Here is a 22,094-nt window from a genome sequence, read left to right as displayed (position 1 = left end):
CCAGCTCACAGCATCTATGGGTGCCTGTGGTTCAAGTCGGTCATGAAGTTGCAGCTCTATCAACTGGGGCTGCAGTCACATCTCAGGCCCTGGCTAAAGGAAGGCCGGCTTGGGTAGTCATTCATATGGCTGCTGTCACACTGAGGGCCCCAGTGCTCACTGTCCTTGCCACATGGATTTCACTACATGCTGGCTTTCACCATGGCCGCCAGCTTCCCATAGAGCAAGAGAGAAGCCCAAGATGGAAGCCAAAGCAGTTCTGTAATCTAGTAGGAGGAAGACACACCCTCAATCCTGTTATGCCCTTTTTGCTTGACACAGCTGCTATACCCAGTTCAATCTGACACACTGCCATCTTAGACTAGGCTGCTCATCCACAAATGTAGGCTGTCACCATCATTAATAAAAATCAGACTGCACTTGATCACCTTAAGAGAGAACTTGACAGGTGACTTGATCACTGGCAGGAAATGTGTTTATATGGGCTTGGGATGTGGTTCAGTGGGTAAAATCTTGTCTAGCATGCTCAAGGACCTGGGTTCAATACCAAGAACCATATAAACTGGGTATGGTGATAGACACCTGTAGTCCCAGCACTTTTGAGGTAGAATTCAGCCTGAGCTAGAGACCTGGGAGAGGGAGGAAGGAGAGGGAGAGAAAGGGATGTGGGGTTATCTGTCACGTAGAAGATTTCTAGAGTGAATGAGATCTTGTGACAAACAGATCTTCACACTAACCCCCAGAAGGAGGGCAGGGCAGAGTTAGAAGAGCTGGAGCAAGGGTAAAGCTAGATGACAGGCACTTGGAAGTCCCTAGTACCATATCTCCTATTTTTGTTTGTATTTAATATTCGGTCTTTAAAAAACATTTTTTTTAAAGTATTTTGCCTTTTGAAGGTAGAGACATGGGTTGCTGAGATTGCCCAGGTGAGCAACAGTGAGGGTTGGAACTGTCTCAGCCCTGGCGGTGGAGAGGAAGGGCTGGAGGGAGGGGCTTAAGTAGAGTGACATCCAGTTTTCAAGATGTCCACATGGATGGAACCAAGGAACAGGGAAACATTCCCAGGTTCTCTGTGCAGGTGAGGCAGAGCCCACTACCGTCCTGCAGCAAAGTCATGCCTCTCCCATCTTAGGAAGAAGTAACTCAGGCCCTGTAGATCCTGCTTTACCCATAGTGTGGCCATTCCAAAAGCATGAAAGCAACCCATGAGAAAGTGGGGCATGAAAGGAAAGCAGTGATCTAAGAGCAAGGAGGCGACCATAAGCAGGGTGTGGTGGTGCGTGCTTGAAATCCCAGCACTGGGAAGCTGAAGCAGGAGGATTGCCATGAGTTTGAGATCAGCCTGGGCTAAATAGTGAGTTCAGGGCCAGACTAAGCTGCAGAATATGACCCTCTCTCAAAAACAGAGAGAGAGAGAGAGAGAGAGAGAGAGAGAGAGAGAGGGAGGGAGGGAGGAAGGGAGGGAGGGAGGAGAAAGGGAAGTTATGTGGTTGGATATCTCAGTAACTTAACTGAAAATGTGTGGATGTTAAGGTCTGTGAATTATACCTCAAAAGCCATGTTTTGAAGTGGATACAGTGGTGCATGCATGTAATATCAGAAGCTGAGAGGCAAAGGCAATTGGACGGCCATGAGTTCAAATCTAGCATGGGCTACTGTAGTGGCATCTACCCCGCCTTCAGGCTGTAAGCCTGTAATCCCAACATTCAAGACTTTAGGCAGGAGTAGCTCAAATCCCAGGCTAGTCCAGGCTGTAGATGATGGTTTGTTGGTTGGTTTGTTGGTTTGAGACAGGGCCTCTGTGTAGCCCTGACTCTCCTGGAACTCATTTTGTGAACCAGGCCAGCCTTGAACTCTCAGAGATCCACCTTTGTCTGTGTCCTGAGTGCTGAGATTTGACAAGTGCAGATAGTTGGAAGGCACTATAGCCAACCATGGCTATTTTACCCACACTTGATTCTGCCACAATTGTTTAAGCATCACCTTTTGCAAGACTTTCTAGAAATGGCAATTCTTTGTACTCATCAATGTATATTATATCTAGTTAAGTATAAACGTACATACTTTTATAACTTAATCCATGCTGGAATCTCCCATTGTAGTGACTGGGCATCTTAGTTTGCTTTCTATTGCTGTAAATTGGAGAGGAATGAATTTGTTTGACTTACACTTCCACACCACACTCCGTCATTGAGGGAAGTCAGGGCAGGAGATCAAGGCAGGAACCTGGAGGCAGGACTGAAGCAGAGACTGTAGAAGACTGCAGCTCACTGGCTTGATCCTCATGGCTGGCTCAAGTGCAGGGGCTCCCCAGTAACCTACTTCCCACTCATTGTTCTGTGGGCATCTGTTAGTATATTTCATTGAAGCAGTGGGGATTGGGAGATTCAGAGAGTCAACTATATGAGGTCTGCCAAGATACCAGTGCTTTGCCCATGCTCGCCAGGAACTGAACCACTGCCCAGATTTTGGTATTTCAGTGATGGTCTCATGTTTTAAATAAGATCTGGGACTAGAGCAACAGCTTAGTGGGAGAGTACTTTCCCAGCATGCTCTGGGCTCTGTATACACACACACACACACACACACACACACACACACACACACACACACACACCACCACCACCACCACCACCACCACCAAGGTTAAGCACCATTCTGTACCCTCGTTTCCTCAAGAAGAGACGAAGAACAGAGTACACAGGCAGTTGGAAGAATTCTTACTTAAGCCTTGCATGAGGCCCTGGGTTCAATAACCCCCTACATTGCAATTACAAAAACTGAGAGTGATGACACATGCTTATAATCCTAGCACCTGGAACAGACAGGAAGATCCTGAGTTCAAGGTCATGCTCAGCTACTTAGTGAGTTTGAAGACAGCTGGGCTATGTAAGTCCGTATCATTAAAAGAAAATCCAAGCCAAAGCGTGGTGGTGCATGCCTTTAATCCTAGCACCCTGGAGGCAGAGGCAGGTGGATCTCTGAGTTCAAGGCCAGCCTAGTCTACAGAGTGAGTTCCAGGACAGGCAGCACTGTTCCTGGAAGAAACCCTGTCTTGAAAAAACAAAAACAAAAGTGAGTGGGAGCTGGGCGGGATGGTATATCCTCTCTGTGTGATCCCAGTACTCACACACTTGGGAGACAGAAGCAGGAGCACATGCAATTCAAGCCACCCTCTACTACACAGCAAGTTTGAATATAGCCACTCTGAACTACATGACAGAAGAAAAGGAAGGTGAGAAGAAGGGAAGGAAGGAAAAGAGAAATTAAAGAGGGCACGGAGGCAGGAGGATCAGGAGTTCAGAGCCAGCCTGCTGTATGACAGGCTGGGCTACACAGTGAGACCCTATCTCAAACAAAGGCTTTAGGTTCACACCCATAAAGGAGCAAGCTTGGGATGCCAGAAACTGGTCTCCCTCAGGCAGGTCTGCTTGGCCAACAGGCTTTCTACTCTCTCTCTTCAAGGGTAGATAGGAGCCCTGGAGGGATGAGCCTGGGGAATAATTGCAAGGAGCACTGAGATGGCCAGCTTCGGGTGGGGGGCATGGGGAAGGTGACCTGGCGAGGTGGGATGTCTGAGAGCCCTGGTCCTCCAAAGCCCTCCTCACCTGCTCTCTTTTCACCCCTCCTCCACCCCAGCTTCTCAGGATGTTCTTCAGGCAGCAGGATGAGATCCGGAGGTTGAAGGAGGAGCTGGCACAAAAGGACATACGGCTCCGTCAGCTCCAGCTGGAACTGAAAAACCTGCGCAACAACCCCAAGAACTGTTAGCCCCTCTGTGGGCTGTTTTCCAAGCCAATCTCTCCGTTGTTTCTACTGGTCCCTAAACTGCCCCTTATCTATTGAGCCCAGAGACAGGGCCTGGACTGGAGCTGGGGACCAGCCGATAGACCCTACCTACCACCTCAAGAACTGGAAGCTGACCTTTGACCTCCTGATTTCATGCTAATACCAGTCCCCCTGCCTCTCCTGGAGAGCCCACCCCTGACCAGCAGCCCCTTTCCCTGCAACCACAGGAGCCAGGCTTCCCTTGGCTCGGTGCAGGATGCCCTCCCAGGGATGGAGAGAGCAGGATTATAGCCTGATTTAGAACTTGAATCTGTCCCCTGCAGAGGGGCTGCCAGGACCTACCCACACAGGGACTAGTTGCCCCCAGTCCCAGCATCACTTCTGAAGCACAGTGAGGGCTGGATTGAGGGTGGAGTGTCCTGTCCACCTCCCACCTCATTCTGCTTCCAGCTGCCGCTCAAGCCCAGTTCATCTCACCCAGTGGTGAGCACCTGGCAGCCCCCCCTTTTCTTTCTGAACTCTCTCCCACCCCCTTGTCTTCAGGGAATGAAGAGGACGATCTCCAAGGCCATAATGACCCCTTGCCTTCCCCATGGTTCTCTTCAAAGCTCTTTAATACCCACCCCTTTCCCATTTAATTTGTGATCCAGGTAGCATAGGGATTAGTGTCCCCACTTGTCAAATGACAGAACTGAGGGTTGCAATCAGGTTGTAACTTACAAAATCACCCAGAGGGGCAGCAATAGGTCAGGTACCCTTGGCATCCGGTGCCCCTGACCAGGGCCTTTCCCAGTGTACTGAGATGCCGATTCCTTAGTGGGCTTCCCCAGAATGAGACCTGGAAGCCACTTCTACTGTCTGCCTGACACCAGTAGTGCCAACATGCCATACTGCCCTGTTGAGGTCCCTCACACCCAGTGCCCCTGTATCCTCCTACCCTGCACTCTTTGCTCTCACTCCTTCCCCCCAGGGGGCTCCATCTGAGATGAGGCCTCTTCTTGGAAGCTGAGGCTGAGAAGAGTAGAGCTTGGCCCTAGGGCAGGCAGAGCAAGGAGGACAAGGGATGCTCTACCTGTATCCCCTCTGCCTTCCCCTTCCTACTTCCAGCCCTGCTATCTCAGCCACTTTCAGCCTTATACACGCAGATGACCACAGCCACTCCATCCTCATAGTTCTTTAAAGTTTTTTGACATATAGCTCTCACTGGCGCTTGCATCTGCCCTACTTCACAGTGACCCTCAGGCACACAGCTCTGAGATGCCACATCTCCTTTGGTCTTCTACAGGCTTGAGTTATCCCCTCTTCCCTTTCCTCTTCCCATTCCCCACCTACCATGTGGAGCTCAAAAGCATTGATGTCATGACAGCCACTGACATTTAGACAGAGGAGATGTGGGTATCTCTGCCATTGCCTGGGATCTGCTCCACACAGGACGCTCCTTGCCTGCCCTTCCCTGTGGCTACCCTGCAAAACTTCCCAACTACAGAGGCTCTGCTGGGGAGCTGGGAGGTAATATTCCCCGGTCTTGGGGCCTCCCCTCTCCAACCAGTGATGGTTCCTGCCCCCAGCCTGCTGAAGCAGCTTCTCCTGTACCACCACAGCTAGACTCCCAGCTCTCATTGCCTCCTCCACACTTCTGGAGCTTTCTTTATCTCCATTGACCTTTGTGGTCTTCTGTGATTATTTATGCTGCCTCCCAAGGATAGAATTGAAATAAATGTTTTCACTTATCAAGCCAAGGCATGGCCATGTCATTTAATCCCAGGGAGATCCTACTTTCACCACATTGTCCCTATGGTTAGCTGCACAGTCACAGCTTCTTTGTCTTCCTGAAGTGACAGCTACCTCTGTACAGCCATCCTGCCACATTCTGTTCATCTGGCACTTTTGATATTGTGGGATCAACAGTACTTTGCTGTGAGGGCTACCCTGTACACTGTGTGAGTGTTCCATCAGTGTCCGTGGATGTCATAGCAAGCTCCACCTAGTTTTGACAGACAAAATGCCCTGATATTGTTTAGTACTTCTGGGGATATCAGAATCAACCCCAATTCAGAACTAGTTCCCCAGGTAAGGATGTTCTAGGGCTGCTGAAATGGCTCTACAGGAAAAGGGACCCACCCGCCACCAAACCTGACAACTTGAGTTGTAGGAAGAGAAGACTGACTCCCTCTAATTATCCTCTGACCTCTACACATTTGACATGGCACTCCTGTGCATTTGTATACACATACAAATACTGCAATTTTTAATGAAATATTTCCTACAGCTATTCAAAGACATTTACTATGGCTAAGTATAGTGGCTCATACCTATAATTCTGCCACTCAGAGGCTGAGACAGGAAGATTATCAAAGTTCCAGCCTACGTTTAGATACACAGAAAGACCCTGTCTATGAAGTGGTCTACACTAGGGTTGTTTGCCTAGAATGTATGAAGCCCTGGATGTGGTCATAAGCACTAAATAAACTGGGGATGTTAGCACATATTTGTACTCCTAGCCCTTGGGAGATGGGGGAAGATCAGCAGTTCAAAGTTAACCTTGACTACATAGGGAATTCAAGGCCAGTCTGGGCTATATAAGATCATGTCTGTTCAGTATCCAATCTTGTATCGGGATCTAATATCTTACATTGAAATGGCGCTTCACAGTCTACAAGGTACTGGCCCATATCTTTGATTCCCTAGGTTCTATTACTATGCTGGTAGAACAGTGATGTGCCCAAGGTCACTGAGCCTGTATCTTGTGGAAACCAAAAGATGGGGATTTCTTGGGTCTAGGGATAGAGGAGCTGAGTGGATCCTGCTCTAGGACAATGTTGGGGTCCATCATGAGATCAGAGATGGTAGGCACCAGTATTCCCTCACCAAGCCAGGCCTCTCTGAGAAGAGGGTTGTCAGCTTGTCAAGGGGATGCCACAGGTAACTCAGGGAGCCAGAGGAACTAGCACAAGCTTATAAGTGGGGAGCATCAGAGGACTGTAGAGGAACTGTGCACAGGACACGAGGCAGATGAGGGTTTAGATCCCATACTGACCCCAGTGTGGGAAATCCTGCACGTTACTTTTTCTGCACTGGGCAGAAATAAGCTATAGAATAAGGGGTGGAAACAATTTTCAGGATCCCTGAGGTTTCCATGATGCCAGCTTCTGAGAGGATGGACAAATTTCCAAGACCACCTATTGCCTGGCACACGTGATACAAACAAGCTCGACAGGGAAAGGGGAAGCAGCAGGGGATTCCTGTGAGGCTGGAAGGCAGCATTGCCTAACAAGAATTTGGATAAGGATACTACTGGATTTTCTGCTTCTAGATCAATTCTCAAAGCCTAGGTTTTAAGAATTCCTGAATCCATTCAGAATATGATCCTCATAAATTCCTCAAGATGTTAGGGAAAACAGAGCTGTCACCTGGCTGAGACTGCCCTGCCTGGGCCCAGGAGAGCAGGTAAATGAGTGAACAAGATGACCTGTCTGCTCTTGTGGCCCACCCATTCTGAGGCCAGCAGAGCAACTCCTTAATCATTGCTTATAATGGTAAATTAGCTAAGGTCAGTATCACCTATGCCTCCTCCCCCTCAGTAGCCCATTTTCCAAACTGAGTTTGTTGAATGATTAGGTTCTCATTGGTTACCAATGTGTCCTTAAATTCTTCATATGCTGCGCTGGGGATGTAGCTCAGCAGAGTGCATGCTTAAAATGCTAGGAAGCCTAAATTTGGTTCCCATCACTGCATAAATCAGGCATGATAGCATATGCCTGTAATCTCAGCACTTGGGAGGTGGAGGCATGAGGTCCAAAAGTTTGAGAATATCTTTTACTATATAGTAGGTTCAAGGCCAGCCTGAGCTACATAAGCCCTTGTCTTAAAAAACAAAAACAAACAAATAAAAAAATACTTCTTCTTTTATGAGACCTTCTACACCTAGTCTGTTATGTTGGTCTCTCTGTCAATGATGGCTCAACCCACCACACAGCTTTAATTAATTAAAGATGGAGAGGGGAGGGAGCCCTTCATGGCTCTTTGAACCATCTCCGTTGACATGCTTCCTACAAGATGTTATTCTTGCTTCTTCCCCAGGTAAGGATGTATTGGGCTGAATTCCAGATCCCTCTCTTCTATGAATAGGCATTTATGTCTCTGCAGGCAAGGATACCTCTCCTAGGCACAACTAGAACTCCTGTCCTTCCCTGAAGCCTGACTGGATTTCCAACTTGGTTTAGCACACACCAAGGGAGCTGACTAACTGAATACTGGGCACTGAGCCTCAGGCACTCCAGCCATACCTATTTAGGCATCCAACCACAAATAACACAGAGTACTGACTGGGGAGGACCTTCCCTCTGGGATGGGTTCAAGATGGGGTGGTCATCGGCCCAGGGAAGTTGCTGGGTCCTAGACTGTCTTCCAGCCAGTCTCCTGCGATCTCAAGATGGGTTTAGGCATTTTTAGACTCTAAGCATTGGGCAGGCATCCAAGATTGTCAGCAGACTTAAGCAGAACCTGGCTGCTTCTTCACTGTGGGAAATGATTTCATACCCAAAACAACCCCCTGCCCTGCCCCGCCTTCTAGCTAGGAAGAACTAAGATACCACAGCAAGAGCTGCATGTAGCAGTGGCAGACACTTAACCTTGGCCACAAGAAGAATTACTAGATGCCCTGGGGTGAGTGAGTGAGTGTGTGTGTGTGTGTGTGTGTGTCTGTCTGTCTGTCTGTCTGTCCAGGCTTCTGCTGGGACAACAGAAGCTCCCAGTTTTGGGGAATGTTTTCTAGCTTGAAATAACCCTGCAGTTTGCTATTTCAATTCAGTAACAAGAACAGTATTAGCCTTACTCTGACTCCTTCCCTGATACCTGGGCCCATAGGAGGTCACTACCTGGTAGCACCATCTCTTAAGATTAGCCATTAGCGGGGCATTGGTGGCCCAGGCCTTTAATCCCAGCACTGGGAAGGCAGAGGCAGGTGTATCTCTGTGAGTCTGAGGGGTCAAAAATGTCGTTAGCCATTGAGCGGGGCAGTGGTTGCACACTCCTTTATTTCCAGCACTCCAGAGGCACAGGCAGGCAGATCTCTGTGAAGTTGAGACCAGCCTGATCTACAGAGTAAGTGCCAGGATAGGCTCCAAAGCTACACAGAAATGCCCTGTCTCCAAAAACCAAAACAAACAAACAAACAAAAAAGATTAGCCATTGACTTCCCACAGCTCTGCGTGCACGCGCGCACATATACACACACTACCACCACCACACACGTTGGTGTGAACAGGTTAAATGACCTAATGAAAGGGAGAGGGGACTAAGAACTGAGGATACAGATCTTAGATTTCAAGGTCATAGTGATCACCCAGCAAGAGCCAAAGAATTTACTAGAAACTTGAACCTAGCCAGCAGGTGGCAGATTATGGCTTTCCTATGAGACTGTTCAGAGCTATGTACCTTCTGCCACCTCCCATCCCACTTCTGGATGAATGACCCAAACATAGACCACCAGGGCCTCCTGGTGAAGCAGGACTCAGATCTGAACCACCCCGGCATGGGTGAGGGAGGCTTTCTAGGGATCCCCAGGCTCCTAGCGCAGAAAGACGGCGTTCACAGAGCGGCCAGAGGAGGGCGCTCGCCTCCCCCTTCGGCAGATTCCGCTGTCACAACGGGCGGTGCGCCTGTTTGCCTGGGAGCTGGAAAGAGGCTGAGGCTGCTGGCTTCCCGTCCCAGCGTGGATCTGACCTGTTCGGTGACCTTGAGCAAGGTTCCCACAGGGACAATAACTGGGAGGAGCCCTTTCTGCCCAGAGATTCCAAGAGGTTTGAGGCAGAGCGGGAAAAAGAAGAGGAGGGCTGAAAGGAACTGGGAGGAGGAGCCAGGGGTCCAGGGCAGACCGTGGCAGCCGGGGGTCACGGCCCAACCCAGTCCTGGGGCTCGCCACTCCAGCCTACGCAATCTCCAGGAAGCTGCTGGTGAGAGAAACAGAAGCTGTCCTCCCCCAGCTCCCTGCCTCCCTCCCTGGAAATCACAAATGTCCAAGGCCAGAGATGAAGGTGGGGCCTGGCAGAGAGGCTGCACCCATCGCGGGTGAGAAGCGGAGGAAGGGCCTGGAGTGAAGGATACTAGTCCCGCTGCTTCGACCGGAGGGAATTAAAGGGCATCAGGGAAGCAGCGACGCCAGGTTCGGCTCCGGGGGCTTAGTGGCCTGGATAATGGTGAGAGAGCGTGCTGAGCCATGGCATTGACCTTGATTGAGGGAGACAGGGGGCACAGGGACACATTAGGAGAACGCTTGGGAGTGGAACTAGAGATGAAAAGAGATGGCCCCTACTATCAAAGGGGACACACCATGGAGCTTAGCAAATGCCCCTTGAGATACACAAAGGAGAAGGGGATAGTCTTAGAAAATGTAAATGGCTTCTCTCTGTCTTTTAGATCAGATGTAAAGTGTTTGCCAGGTACTTTTTTCCCCTGAGAGACCGTGTTGGCTCTGTGTGTGTGTGTGTGTGTGTGTGTGTGTGTGTGTGTGTGTGTGTGTGTGTGTGTGTGTGTGGTTTCTTGGAGGTCAAAGTGCCCTTGAACTCAAAAGGTAGCTGAGGATGACTTAGATGACTTTGAACTCTGGATCCCACTGCTTCTGCCTTCCCAGTGCTTAGATCACGGGCATGAGCCACCATATCCAATTTAAGTGGCACTGGAGAGCCACCCCCAGGGCTTCATGTATTCTAGACAAGCACCCTATCAACCAAGCTACACTCCAACCCTGCTGGCTAATTTTATCACTGAAAAGATCGGCGCTGCCCCTTGGGGCTTCCTAACAGAATGATCAGAAAGCCCTCTCCTACCTCACGGGTCTCCATCCCCATTGACTTCTTAGGATGCCTGCAATTCACAGGTCCTCGCAAATCATTTGCAAAAGTAATGCCCCGCCCCCTTTTCCTTTTGGATTTTGGAGAAATTTTCATTAAATTTTTATTTAGTTGGATGTTCCCTCCTCAAATGTCTCTCTGCACCCTACACTCTCCCAGGTACTGGAACTAAAGAAAAAGGAAGACTCCTTTGTCGGTCTCAGAGAGAGTGTGGACAGTGCAGTGTATAATTCATGTAGAGATTCAGCCTGGCATATAACAAGTGAATATGCAGATGTGTGCAGGGACTAAGATAGCCGGGGCTAGCTCATTAGTCCCTGAGCCTGGAAGGCTGAAGAGATAGATGGCTCAGGGACTAATGTCTTCCAAAGGATTCCAGTACCATGTCACCAGATCACAACAGGCTGAAACTTCAGCTCCAAGGAATCTGACACCCTCTTCTGGTCCCTAAGGGCCACACAAATGGCATGTGTACACACACAGACATACACACACTTTTTTAAAAACAAAAATACATTTTTCTACAGCTCACAATTGTTTCCCATATGAGAATGGGGTTTGATTTGTTTTGCTCTTATTTGAGACAGTATCTCATAGAGTCCAGACTGACCTTGAATTTGCAATATAGCTTTTTTTTTTTTTTTTTTTTTTTTTTTCCTGCTTCCTCTGATCCATGCCTAATTCTCAGTCCTTGGATTTTTGAGACAGTCTTACTAAGTAGCCCAGGGTAGTCTCAAACTCATGATCCTCCATCCTCTGCCTCCTTTGTCAGACCCCATTCGTTGGGATCACAGGTATATGCCACCACACCTGGTTTGTTTTTTTAATGAGTGTTTGTTTGAATGTATGACTTTGTACCACAAGCCTAAGGAGGCCAGAAGATGGTGTTAGATTCCCCTAGAACTGGGGTTACAGGTAATTGTGAGCCACTAAGTGGGTGCTGGGAACTGAACCTGAGTCCTCTGGAAGAGCAGCTCTGCTCTAACCCTCCCTGGGTCCTCTTGATGGTCTCCCTCCCTCTCTTGCTTTTAGAGAGTGGAGCTCTGACTGTATCTACCCTTCCCCTAGTCTACTTCACATAGCATAAACCCTATGACCTCCTTTCCATGGAAGTGGGCCCTTTTATCCAAGTCAAAGGCTTTGCTTTCAAATCTATTGCCTACTGTCTCGGCCATGACCTTTGTTTTTACTTTTGATACTATCTCCAGTAGCTCAATCTGGCTTCAAATTTATTGTGTAGCCAAAAAAAAGATGGAACTCCTGACCCTCTTGCCTCCATCTTTTTGTTTGTTTGTTTTTTTATTTTGTTTTTCAAGACAGGGTTTCTCTGTGTAGCCATGGCACTCATTCTGTAGACCAGGCTGGCCTTGAACTCACAGAGCTTTGCCTGTCTTTGCCTCCTGAGTGCTGGAACTAAAGGCACATGCCATCACCAACTGGCTGCCTCCACCTTTTGAGTGAGTGCTGAGGCCAGGCTTGCTCCCCATCCCCATCTCAGCCATGAATTTCTAAAATATGTTCAGGAAACTGAAGGTTGAATATTGACTATTTATTTGTCTATGTCTTCCAACTATCAGAAATCTGATTGTCAGGCTTGGTGGCATGTAGCTTAGTTGGTAGAGTGCTTGCCCAGCATCACAAAGGCCTGGGTTTGATCCCCAGCACTTCACAGGCTGTACAGTAATGCTCACCTGTCTTTTAAAAAAGAGAGAAAAGAGGGCAGGAGAGGTAGGTAGGTGTGCTGGCTCATTGGGAGGGAGGTGCCTCAAGAATTATAGAATCAACAGTTGTGATTGTTTTCCAAAGCCCACATTCACCACTTCCTCCTACCAGACATATACAATTTGTTCATTAAAATGACCAAAGAGATTACAACTATGTGGAATGGGGAGTTTTAATAATGTGGCAGTTTGAATAAAATGGCCCCCATAGGCTTATAGAGAGTGGCATTATTTGAAAGCATTAGGACATGTGACCTTGCTGAAATAGGTGCAGCCTTATTGGAGGAAGTGTGTCACTGGGGGTGGGTTTTGAGGTTTTAGAAACTCAAGCCAGGCCCAGTGGCTTGCTCTTTCTTCCTGCTGCCTGCCAATCTGGATGCATTCCACCACACTTCCTACCATGAAATTAATGGACTAACCTCTGAACAGAAAGCCAGCCCCAATTAAATGTTTTCCTACATAAGAGTTGCTGTAGTCATGGTGTCTCCTCACAGCAATAGAAACCTTAGCTAAGACAAATGATAATATAAAACTAGAGAAGAACAATGTTCTCTTGTTAATTTTCAATCAACATCTGCTAGACAGCCCTTCTGAGTTAAGGAGAGTAGACTGAAAAGCCAGGCTTGGTGTGGCAGGTGAAAGACCCTCAGAGCGTGGACCCTCATGCCCCGACTCAGGAAAGGTGGCCCTCCCTCAAATCACTCACAAGAAGCGGTTTTGATGTAAAAGCATGAAGTCTTTTGTATTCCTTTTATATTCCAACTGCATTTGGGTTCACAGTCATGCACCTCGCAGGGGTAGAGGATTGAGGACCTTGAGGGCAGAATTGAGATAGCTTTTATAGGAATACAACGAAGCCTGAGCATCTTAAACCAATCATCTCATAGCATCCAGAGCCCGCGAGGTGAGGACCAATCCATTTAAACCCTCCAAGCCTGCGCTTTATAGACCAATCAGTTTTCTATAGCCCTGTGCGTGCATGGGCTCCTGGGTAGAGTGACAAAGCTCATTTCCTGTACTCATGTATGCACAGGCCCTGTCATAAACAGCAAAGAATGTGACCTTTCGCCTATTTACTGGCTGAGGTCAGGGTCTGGAATTTAAGGTTTAAACTTCTAGCTTCCTGGGGTCATTGGAGAGTTAGGCTGTGTTTTTCCATCCTTACACAGGCATGTAGGGATTAACAGTTTAAGATCACGCTCAGCTATTTAGTGGGTTTGAGACCAACCTGGTATACATGAGATCCTATCCCAAATGGAAAGCAGAAGACAATGAGAAATATTACTGGTTTAACAAGAGATGCAGGTATGTGGGTCAGGAAGTATGTTTGGTTCCATGAGTAGGCACTAGAGCAGTCACACTGCAGAAGGCCTTGGAGAAACAGCATGTCCAAAGTCACTGGGAAGGTCAGATGCGGGCACAACATGATTCTGGAAGGGCTTAAGACAAGGGGGAGTCTGGCAAGCTACTTAGAAGTTATTCTTCAGCCCAGAGGACCTTCAGTAGTTTCACTCCAGGCTAGCTGTCCAGAAAGCTTCCTGGCGGCTCCTGTTCGACCTCAACCTGATCAAAGTCATGCAGAGATTACAGACACTTGACATGGCTTCCATGGACCCAGACTCTTATCATCAGTATCACCCCATGATCACTTTCACCCACTGAACCATCTTTTCTGTCCAGCCCCAGGAGGTTTCAATGCATTCACATGAACAGATGAGATCAGAATATTTTTATAGTGTGTGTCTTCAATAAACAGAGGCGGGAGGTAAGGGAAGACACATTTCATAATCAATGGGGATTGGTGGCCTCTTGCCTAGAGGAAGCTAGTAGTGCCAAAGAGAGAGGAATTGTCATCAAGGTTCCCAGGAGAATGCCACCATGCCCTCCATCAGGGATGGCTTGGGAGGGAATAGTCACTAATAGGAACTAAGCCTTGAAGAGGCTCCGGTGTGAATGAAGCTGGTAGAGAAGTACAACAGGGCTGAGAGGAAGTTTTGGGAGCCTGGGACCCTGGTTCTAGTAGTGTGGTATACAGGGTCTCTCCCCAGCCATTGTAGTCAGGTTTCTCTTTGGGCCTCCAGCTCACAAATAATGACACAATGATACAGAGACAACTTATTATGAAAGCTTGGCCTTAGCTTAGGTTTGTTCCTAACTAGTTCTTTGTTTGTTTGTTTGTTTTTTGAAACAGGGTTTGTCTGCAATGCTTTGGAGCCTGTGATGGAACTCACTCTGTTGGTCTCAAACTCACAGAGATCTACCTGCCTCTGCCTCCTGAGTGCTGGGATTAAAGGCATGCACCACCACTACCCAGCTCCTAAGTAGTACTTAAAACTTAAATTAATCCATATCTTTTAATCTATATTATTTTACGTGTTTGGTTATGTTTATTCTATACTGCCCATCTGCTTCCTCCACACCTGGCTGGCAACTCTACCTTTCTGCTTCTCAGAGATCCCTTGCTCACTTGCTGGCTCTCTCTCTGCCCGCAAGTCCTGCCTATCCTTCCTGCCTAGCTATTGGCCATTCAGCTTTTTATTACACCAATTCTAGTAATACATCTTCACACAGTGTACAAATATCCCACAACAAGCTGTCCCTCCCTAATAGCCCAAGATGGTTACTTTAGGGAGGTGACATCCCGAGCTCTGTGACAAAGAGAAACAGGCTCTGCTGAAAGCTCTGTCTGTCTTTGTGCACTTCTGTAATGCCTGTCTATCCAATCGACCTTCCTCACAGGGACAGACAGCAAATTTACCCTCAAAAGCCGTGGCTTGATTAGCAAGGGATGTTTTCCATTTTCCTAAAAATCCTCCAAGTGAAACAAGTGGATGGGTTTAGACTCCAGCTCTTCCTTAATAAAACAGGCTACAGTGTGGCACAACCAAGCATGGGTTCAAGCTTGTGATCCCAGCACTTGGAAAGCAGAGGCAGGAAGATTAGGGGTTCAAAGGCAGCCTCAGATATATATTGAGTTTGAGGCCTGCTTGGGTGATTTGAGATCCTCTCTCAAAAACAACAGAAAGGAAGGAGAAGAGGGAGGGAAAGAAGGAGGGAGGAAGGGAGAGAGGGAGGGAGGGAGAAAAAAGAGAAAGAAAGTAAAGGAAGGGCAGACAAACAACAAAACAAAACACAACAAACAAAAAGCTCAGTGGCGGGTCCTATAATCCCAGCACTGGGGAGGCCAAGGCAGGTGTGTTACCATGAATGCAAGGCCAGCCAGTGTTAAGATAAAGGGTGAGGGGAACCTTCGCAGATTCCATGGCCAGTGAGGTTGACCAAGGCAGGGGACAAACATGTCAGGCAGACAGGGCTTAAGTGAGAAGTTTTATTAGAAAGGGGAGAGAAGGAGGAAGGAAAGAGAAAAGAGGTAAAGAGACAGAGACACAGAGGCAGAGAGAGGACAGAAGAGAAGGGGGAGACAGGAAAAGTCCTCTCTGCCCCGGGGGAACAACAGGAAAGAGGGGGAAAGACAAGAGAGCTGAAAGAGAGTGTAACTGGGCAGAGGTCTTTCTTTTAAAGGGGTCCTTTGCACCTGGGCTGACCAGGGTACTGCCTGAGTGAATTCTGCCAGGTGACAGGCGCAGGCCAGCCTAATGCCTGGAAACAGCCAGGAAACAAAAATAAATAAATAATAAAACAAAATGTGTTAGCTGGAGCTATCCAGCCTTCTCCTCAAATGTGAGAGCGCTATGGAGATGGTGGCTGCTGAACACAGGAGTGTCATTCTAACCACCGGCCAAAGAGTAATTATAACAATTACAACTTGGTAACCTTGTTTCAGATGGGAGAGATTAGTTACTATTTTATCAGCTGACACCAGAGTTCCTTTTAGGGAAGGAAATCTCTTTGTTTAGGAAAAATGCCATGAGGTGAGAACAGGGATTGGTAGAAAAAACAGCAGATAGCCAAAGACTCTTATCTAAGGAATGAGCAGGAATCTGGGATGAAGAAGGACAAAAGAGAAGGAACCTGAAACTCAAGCCCACTAAGGTTTCAGCCCCGACAGATTGGGGCAGGAGGATCGATTGGCAGTTGGAGGGCAGCCTGGGCTATACAGTAAGTACTCAATTCAAAAACCAAAATAACAACAAACCCACTAGGGGCTCAGAGGTTAAGGCCCTTGCTGCTCTTACAGAGGACCCAGCGTCCATACAGTGGCTCATAACCACCTGTAACTTTAATTCCAGGAAATCTGAGGCTCACTTCTGCTTTCCTGGGGCACTGGCACACATGGGATGCACATGAGCTCATGTAAGCAAATACACAAACATATAAATTGATTAATTTAAAAATACTAGTTAAAAAAGCCTTGTGGAAGCTGTCTACATTGTAGAAGGTTTTTAAAATTTGTTTAGGATTTATTTATTTTATGTGCATGAGTATTTTTGCCTGCATGTATGGACCATGTGTGTACATGGCTGCCGCAGAAGTGAGAAGGGGGCATTGCATCACCTGGAACTGTGGTTGAGAATGTCTGTAAACCACCATGTAGATGCTAGGGACCCACCTAGTCTTCTGAAAAAGCAACAAGTGCTCTTAACCACTGAACAATCTCTCTAACCAAGGAAGCTCTTTAAGAACAGTAGTAAGATTTAACCTAGCTTTTTTCCAATATAAAGCACATCTTCATATTACCAATACATGTTAAACTACCAGCACTTCCAGCAGCAAATGAATGGGGATGAGCAGAGAAGAGTCTGTGTTCCCTTTGGGGGAAATTCTGGAGTACAGATGAAAATGTGCCCATAAGACAGCTAAGAGGGAACTTTAGAAATCTAAGCTAGGGAATTCTCAGAGCTAGCAGGGACATGAGGATGCGTTTCCTAGTTTGTGATATGGAATTTGCATGGTGCCCTGTAGTCACTGTGTTAGGATCAGCTCAGCGGGCACCTGAAAGTGTTCTGGCCACAGTTCTTGTCTGTTATCACAGTAAACATTTTCTCTAGGCTTCTCTCTGGCGGAAGTCAGTTCTGTTGACTGTTATGGCTGAACTTCAGCCCTGACGTTGGAATCAATCAGATAAGAGATGACATTGGCTTCTGGCTTCTCTTTTCTGATTGCCTAGGACCACCATAGGCTCTGAACAATGCTTATCTTATGTTGCTATGTAGGTGAGTCCTTAGTGATAATAATCTACTGTACCTGTTAGCTATGACGCCTCCCCACCATCTTATCCTGTTGAATCCTGGATGGTGAGAATCCCAGAAGAGCAGAAAGGCAATGAGGAGACAGAAGTACAAAGGCTCAGAACTCAAATGTGGTCCTAAGAATCAAATCTGGAACATCACAAATGCTAAGTAAGCTGTGGACCCCTGAGTTATAGTCCCCAGACCTTTAAAATATTTTATTTTTTCAGGCCATTGAGATGGCTCACAGGGTGATTAACATTTCTGGTTTCCCTAATGACCTCTCTTCTAAAAAACTCCTGAACAAAGATTACATTTAAAGTTGACTTTTCAAGGGATAGAGAGTTGGCTCAGTAATTAAGAATGCTTGCTGCTCTTGTAGAGACCAGAGTTCAGATCCCAATACCCACATAGGACAGTTTATGACCTCAGCTTCAGGAGCTCTGGTGCCCTCTTCTGGCCTCCTTAGACATCTGCACACACATGGCACACACACAAACACATGCACACACACAATGTATTTTGTAAATTGAATTCTTAGACTGGGGAGAGAGTGAGCTGATTAAAAGCACACTGTGCTCTTACAGAGAACCTAAGGGTTTTCAGCTTCCATACTATATAGTTCACAACTGCCTGGGCTCAAGTTCCAGGCTTCCTCAGGCACTTGACTCACATGCACTTACCCTCATGTGCACACAACTTAAAACTAGTAAGTCTTTTTTTTTTTTTAATTAAATTCTTAGTTTTTTTTTTTTAACTTTGTCTATCTTGGTTGAGGTTTATGTCAACATAACACAAACTAAAGTCATTTGGGAAGAGGAACTCTCATAAGACTGGTCTATAGGCAAGTCTGTGAGGCATTTTTTTTTTTTTTTTCATTAATGACTGATGAAGAAGGGCCCGACCCACTGTGGGTGATGCCATCCCTGGGCGAGTAGTCCTGGGTTCTTTAAGAAAGCAGGTTGAATGAGCCATGGGGAACAAGCCAGTGAGCAGCATCCTCTGTGGCCTCTGAATCAGCTCCTGCCTCCAGGTTCTTACCTGAGTTCCTTCAGTGTGTGACCTCAGGGTTGTAAGCCAGAAGGATTTGCCTTTTATTCCCCAGGTTACTTTTGGTCATGTGCTTTATCACAGCAATAGAAACCTAAGACACTGCCTTGTCACAACAGCCCTTCTGAGTTACCAGCAATAGTTTGGGTTTTAGGTGCCAAAGTGACTAAGCCAGCACCCTGACTCCTCAAGGATATTCCAAACCAGCAGATGTGGTGACCAAATAATGTTCCCCTGGAGATATCTATGCCCTTTGGCCCTTACCTGTGTCATTGTATTCTGATGCACTGCAAAGGGAGCTTTGCAGATGTGGGAATGACTCTGGTTTAGATGATGACTCACACCTTCAATCCCAGTACTCAGGAGATTGAAGGCATGAGGACAGGAACAAGTTCAAGAGCAGCATGGCCTATATATTGGCTTCCAGGACAGCCAAGGCAATATAACAAGTAGGATCACTCTTGTTTTTTGAGACAGGGATTCACTCTATATAGCCATGGCTGTCATGGAACTTGCTCTGTAGATCAAGTTGGTTTTGAACTCACAGAGAGCTGCCTGCCTCTGCCTCTAGGGGGCTGGGACTAAAGGCATGCACTACCACTGCCCTACTTACAGGATCAGTCTAATTGCAGGGTTTCTGTAACTGGCTTCTCAGAGATGAGCAAGGGGAAATCAGAAGCTTGAGCATAGATGTGATTCAACTCACTGTGCTGGCATGGATGAAGGCATGAAAGGTGAGGGCGAAGTTTAAAGTCTAAGAACAAAGACAAGGCTATGATTGGCAGCCTGTGGGCACAGGAATGAAGTTCTGCAATCCCAAGCAGCTGAATTCTACTAGCACCCCCAGTGAGCTTGAAAAGCTATCCCCCAAGAGCTTCTGGACAAGATTCCAGAGCTGCTGAACCTTTGATTTCATCTCCTAAGGACTCTGCTGAACTTACCTGGTCTTTTCCCCCACAGTACTGTGAAATGAGAAGTATTCTGTGATGGCACATGCCCACAATCCTAGAGCCAAGAGGGTCTCTGCAAGTTGGAGGCCAGCCTGGGCAAAATGCTAGTTCCAGTCTAGCCAGGAAAACATGGTAAGACTCTGTTTCAAAAAATAAAAATAAATAGCAGCAAAAAGAATTTGTTAAAATGTGTATTGTGGGGACTGAAGAGATGGCTTAGCAGTTAAGCACACTGGCTGCTCTTCCAGAGGTCCCAGATTCAACTCCCAGCTCCCACATGGCTGCTCACAACTGTCTGTAGCTACAGTTCCAAGGGATTTGACACCCTCACACAGACAAATATGCAGGTGAAACACTAATGCACATGGAATAAAAATTAAAAACTTATTTTTTAAAATGTGTGTTGTGAGCTGGAGAGAAAGTTCAGTGACCCTTCTTCCAGAGGACCTGGGTTTGATTCCTAGTGTCCACATGGCAGCTGACAACCATCTGCAACTTTAATCCCAGAGGCACATGGTACATAAACACACAAGCAGACAAAACAAAACACCCAGGTAAACAAAACAGGTAAATAAATAATTCTTTAATGTATGTTGTCTACTATGCCCTGGGTTCAACCACAGCACAAATAAGTAAATAAACAAATAGTTTATTATCATTTAAGTGGGTAGGCATAGAAGGCTGGTAATGCAGCCCAGTTGATGGAATGCTTGCCTAGCATAAAAAAAGCCCTGGGTTCAACCCCCAGCACTGCACAAATTTAGCACAATGCTATATCCCTATAAGGCCAGCCTGGCCTACAGAGTGAGTTTCAGGATAGTCAAGGCTTCACAGAGAAACCCTATCTCAGAAAAACAAACAAAAAAAGCTTGGGTGCCATTGGCAGAGCAACTGCCTAGCATTCAACTCCCGGCACTACATAACCCTACCATGGAAGTATACTCTTGTAATCACAAACTCAGAAGATGGAGGATCAGAAGCTTAAGGCAATCCTTGGCCTTAAATTTGAAACCAGCTTGGCATACGTGAGACTCTGTCTTCAAATGAGAAGAACAGATCCTCCCCTAGGAGAAAGATCTACCCCCATAGCATGGTAGAGGACCCAGCTGTGGATCAGGAAACAGGAAGGGTGTTCAGCTTTAGTGGAGGACACTCAGAGAACAGAGTGCCTTGTGGGAGGGCCTTAAGACTGGTTGCTCTAGACCCACAGGAGAACTACTATGGGATTGAGAGCCTGAGCTTCCTGCAGGTCAGTGGGAGAGGATGAGTTACAGAAACATAGTTTGTTAGGGAATGTAATCATATCTGATGCCCTCATTGGAGTGGCTGGAGAAACAGGACCCCAAGCTTCCCTGGGGCAGCATATGCGGTTTCAAAGGGACGGGGAGGGAGAACTGGTGTAATGGGAAGGGAAGGAGAAAGAGATGAGGCTGTGCATGACACAGCAGGGTGTCAGTCTTTCCCCCAGTGGGTTATACGAGTTATTTCACTCTTCTGAGCTTCCATTTCTAGACTTAAAGAGAGAAGAAGAAAATATGATCTTTATTCCAGAGGGCTACAGGGATGCAGTGATCAAGTCACTACATCACACACAGTACATAGCTAAACATAGGTCTGATAACTCTGATTCCAGGAGCCTCATTTCTTTACCTTGGGGGTGGCGGTCAGGGTGGCAGACAGTTTCATGTAGCCGAAGTTGGCCTCAAATTCATTATGTAGCTGAAGATAACCTTGAACTCTTCTGTCTTGATTCTGCTGTCTCCATCTCCTCAGCGCTGGGAGTATATTTGTGTTCCACCACTTCCGGTTAACACGGTCTGAGGCTGGATTCCCGGGCTTCCTACATGCTAGACAAACCTCACTCAATTGTGCTCCAACCCTCATGCCCTTTCTTTGACACCATCCTACCAGCCAGACAGCAATCTTAAGAGCCTGTCACTGCCTGCACTTCAGTGCCAGCCAAGAGAGTTACAAAGAGCAAAACAAAGTGACCTTGTGAAGATGATGCTTCTGCAGCTTCTTGCTGACAGAGCACAGCTCTGTGTCCAGAAACATGGCTGCCACCGATGCTGGACCACAGCAACACAGAAGAGTCAGATTGCAAGAGGGAGGAAGTCTTAGGGATGCTATCACCAATCAGTTTTGCTAATATTTTTCTCTTCTAATTCATATATGAGAAGTGTATGGTAAAAGAAAAACAATATGTAAATCGGTTTAAAAGAGCCTTTCAATCAATCACTCCAAAACTGAAAGTTCTAAGAGAGGAAAAGATACCAAGAGACTGGGGGAACTGCTCAATTTGGCAAAGTGTTTGCTGAGTAGGCATGAGAACCTGAGTTACATTCCAAGAACCCTTGTTAAAAACAAAAACAAAATAACTAGTCATGGAGGCATGTACTTGTAATCCCAGTGCTAGGGAGGCAGACAGAAAACGTCCTTTCGGTGTCCAGGCTGACCTAATGTGTAAACTTCAGGACAAAGAGAAACTTTGTCTCAAAACCCAAGATCGTGGGCCTGGCAAGACCAATCAGCGGCAACCACTTTAGGCAGGCAGCTCACAACTGCTCAGAACACCTGCTCCAGGAATCTAACAGCCACCCGCTT

General features: G+C 47.1%; 1 protein-coding gene across 1 annotated transcript in view; it reads left to right on the top strand.

Moving 5' to 3' along the window:
* Coro2b (coronin 2B) overlaps positions 1 to 5,523 on the top strand; it is a 103,986-nt gene extending 98,463 nt beyond the window's left edge. The window contains exon 12 of the mRNA XM_051197706.1: positions 3,640 to 5,523. Within this exon, the coding sequence (XP_051053663.1) occupies positions 3,640 to 3,771 (132 nt within the window). The 3' untranslated portion in view covers positions 3,772 to 5,523. The remainder of the gene's footprint in view (positions 1 to 3,639) is intronic.
* The last annotated feature ends 16,571 nt before the right edge of the window (positions 5,524 to 22,094 follow it).

This window comes from Phodopus roborovskii, unplaced genomic scaffold (assembly GCF_943737965.1).
Source record: "Phodopus roborovskii unplaced genomic scaffold, PHOROB, whole genome shotgun sequence".
Taxonomy (NCBI): domain Eukaryota; kingdom Metazoa; phylum Chordata; class Mammalia; order Rodentia; family Cricetidae; genus Phodopus; species Phodopus roborovskii.
This window is presented reverse-complemented; position numbering and strand designations above follow the sequence as displayed.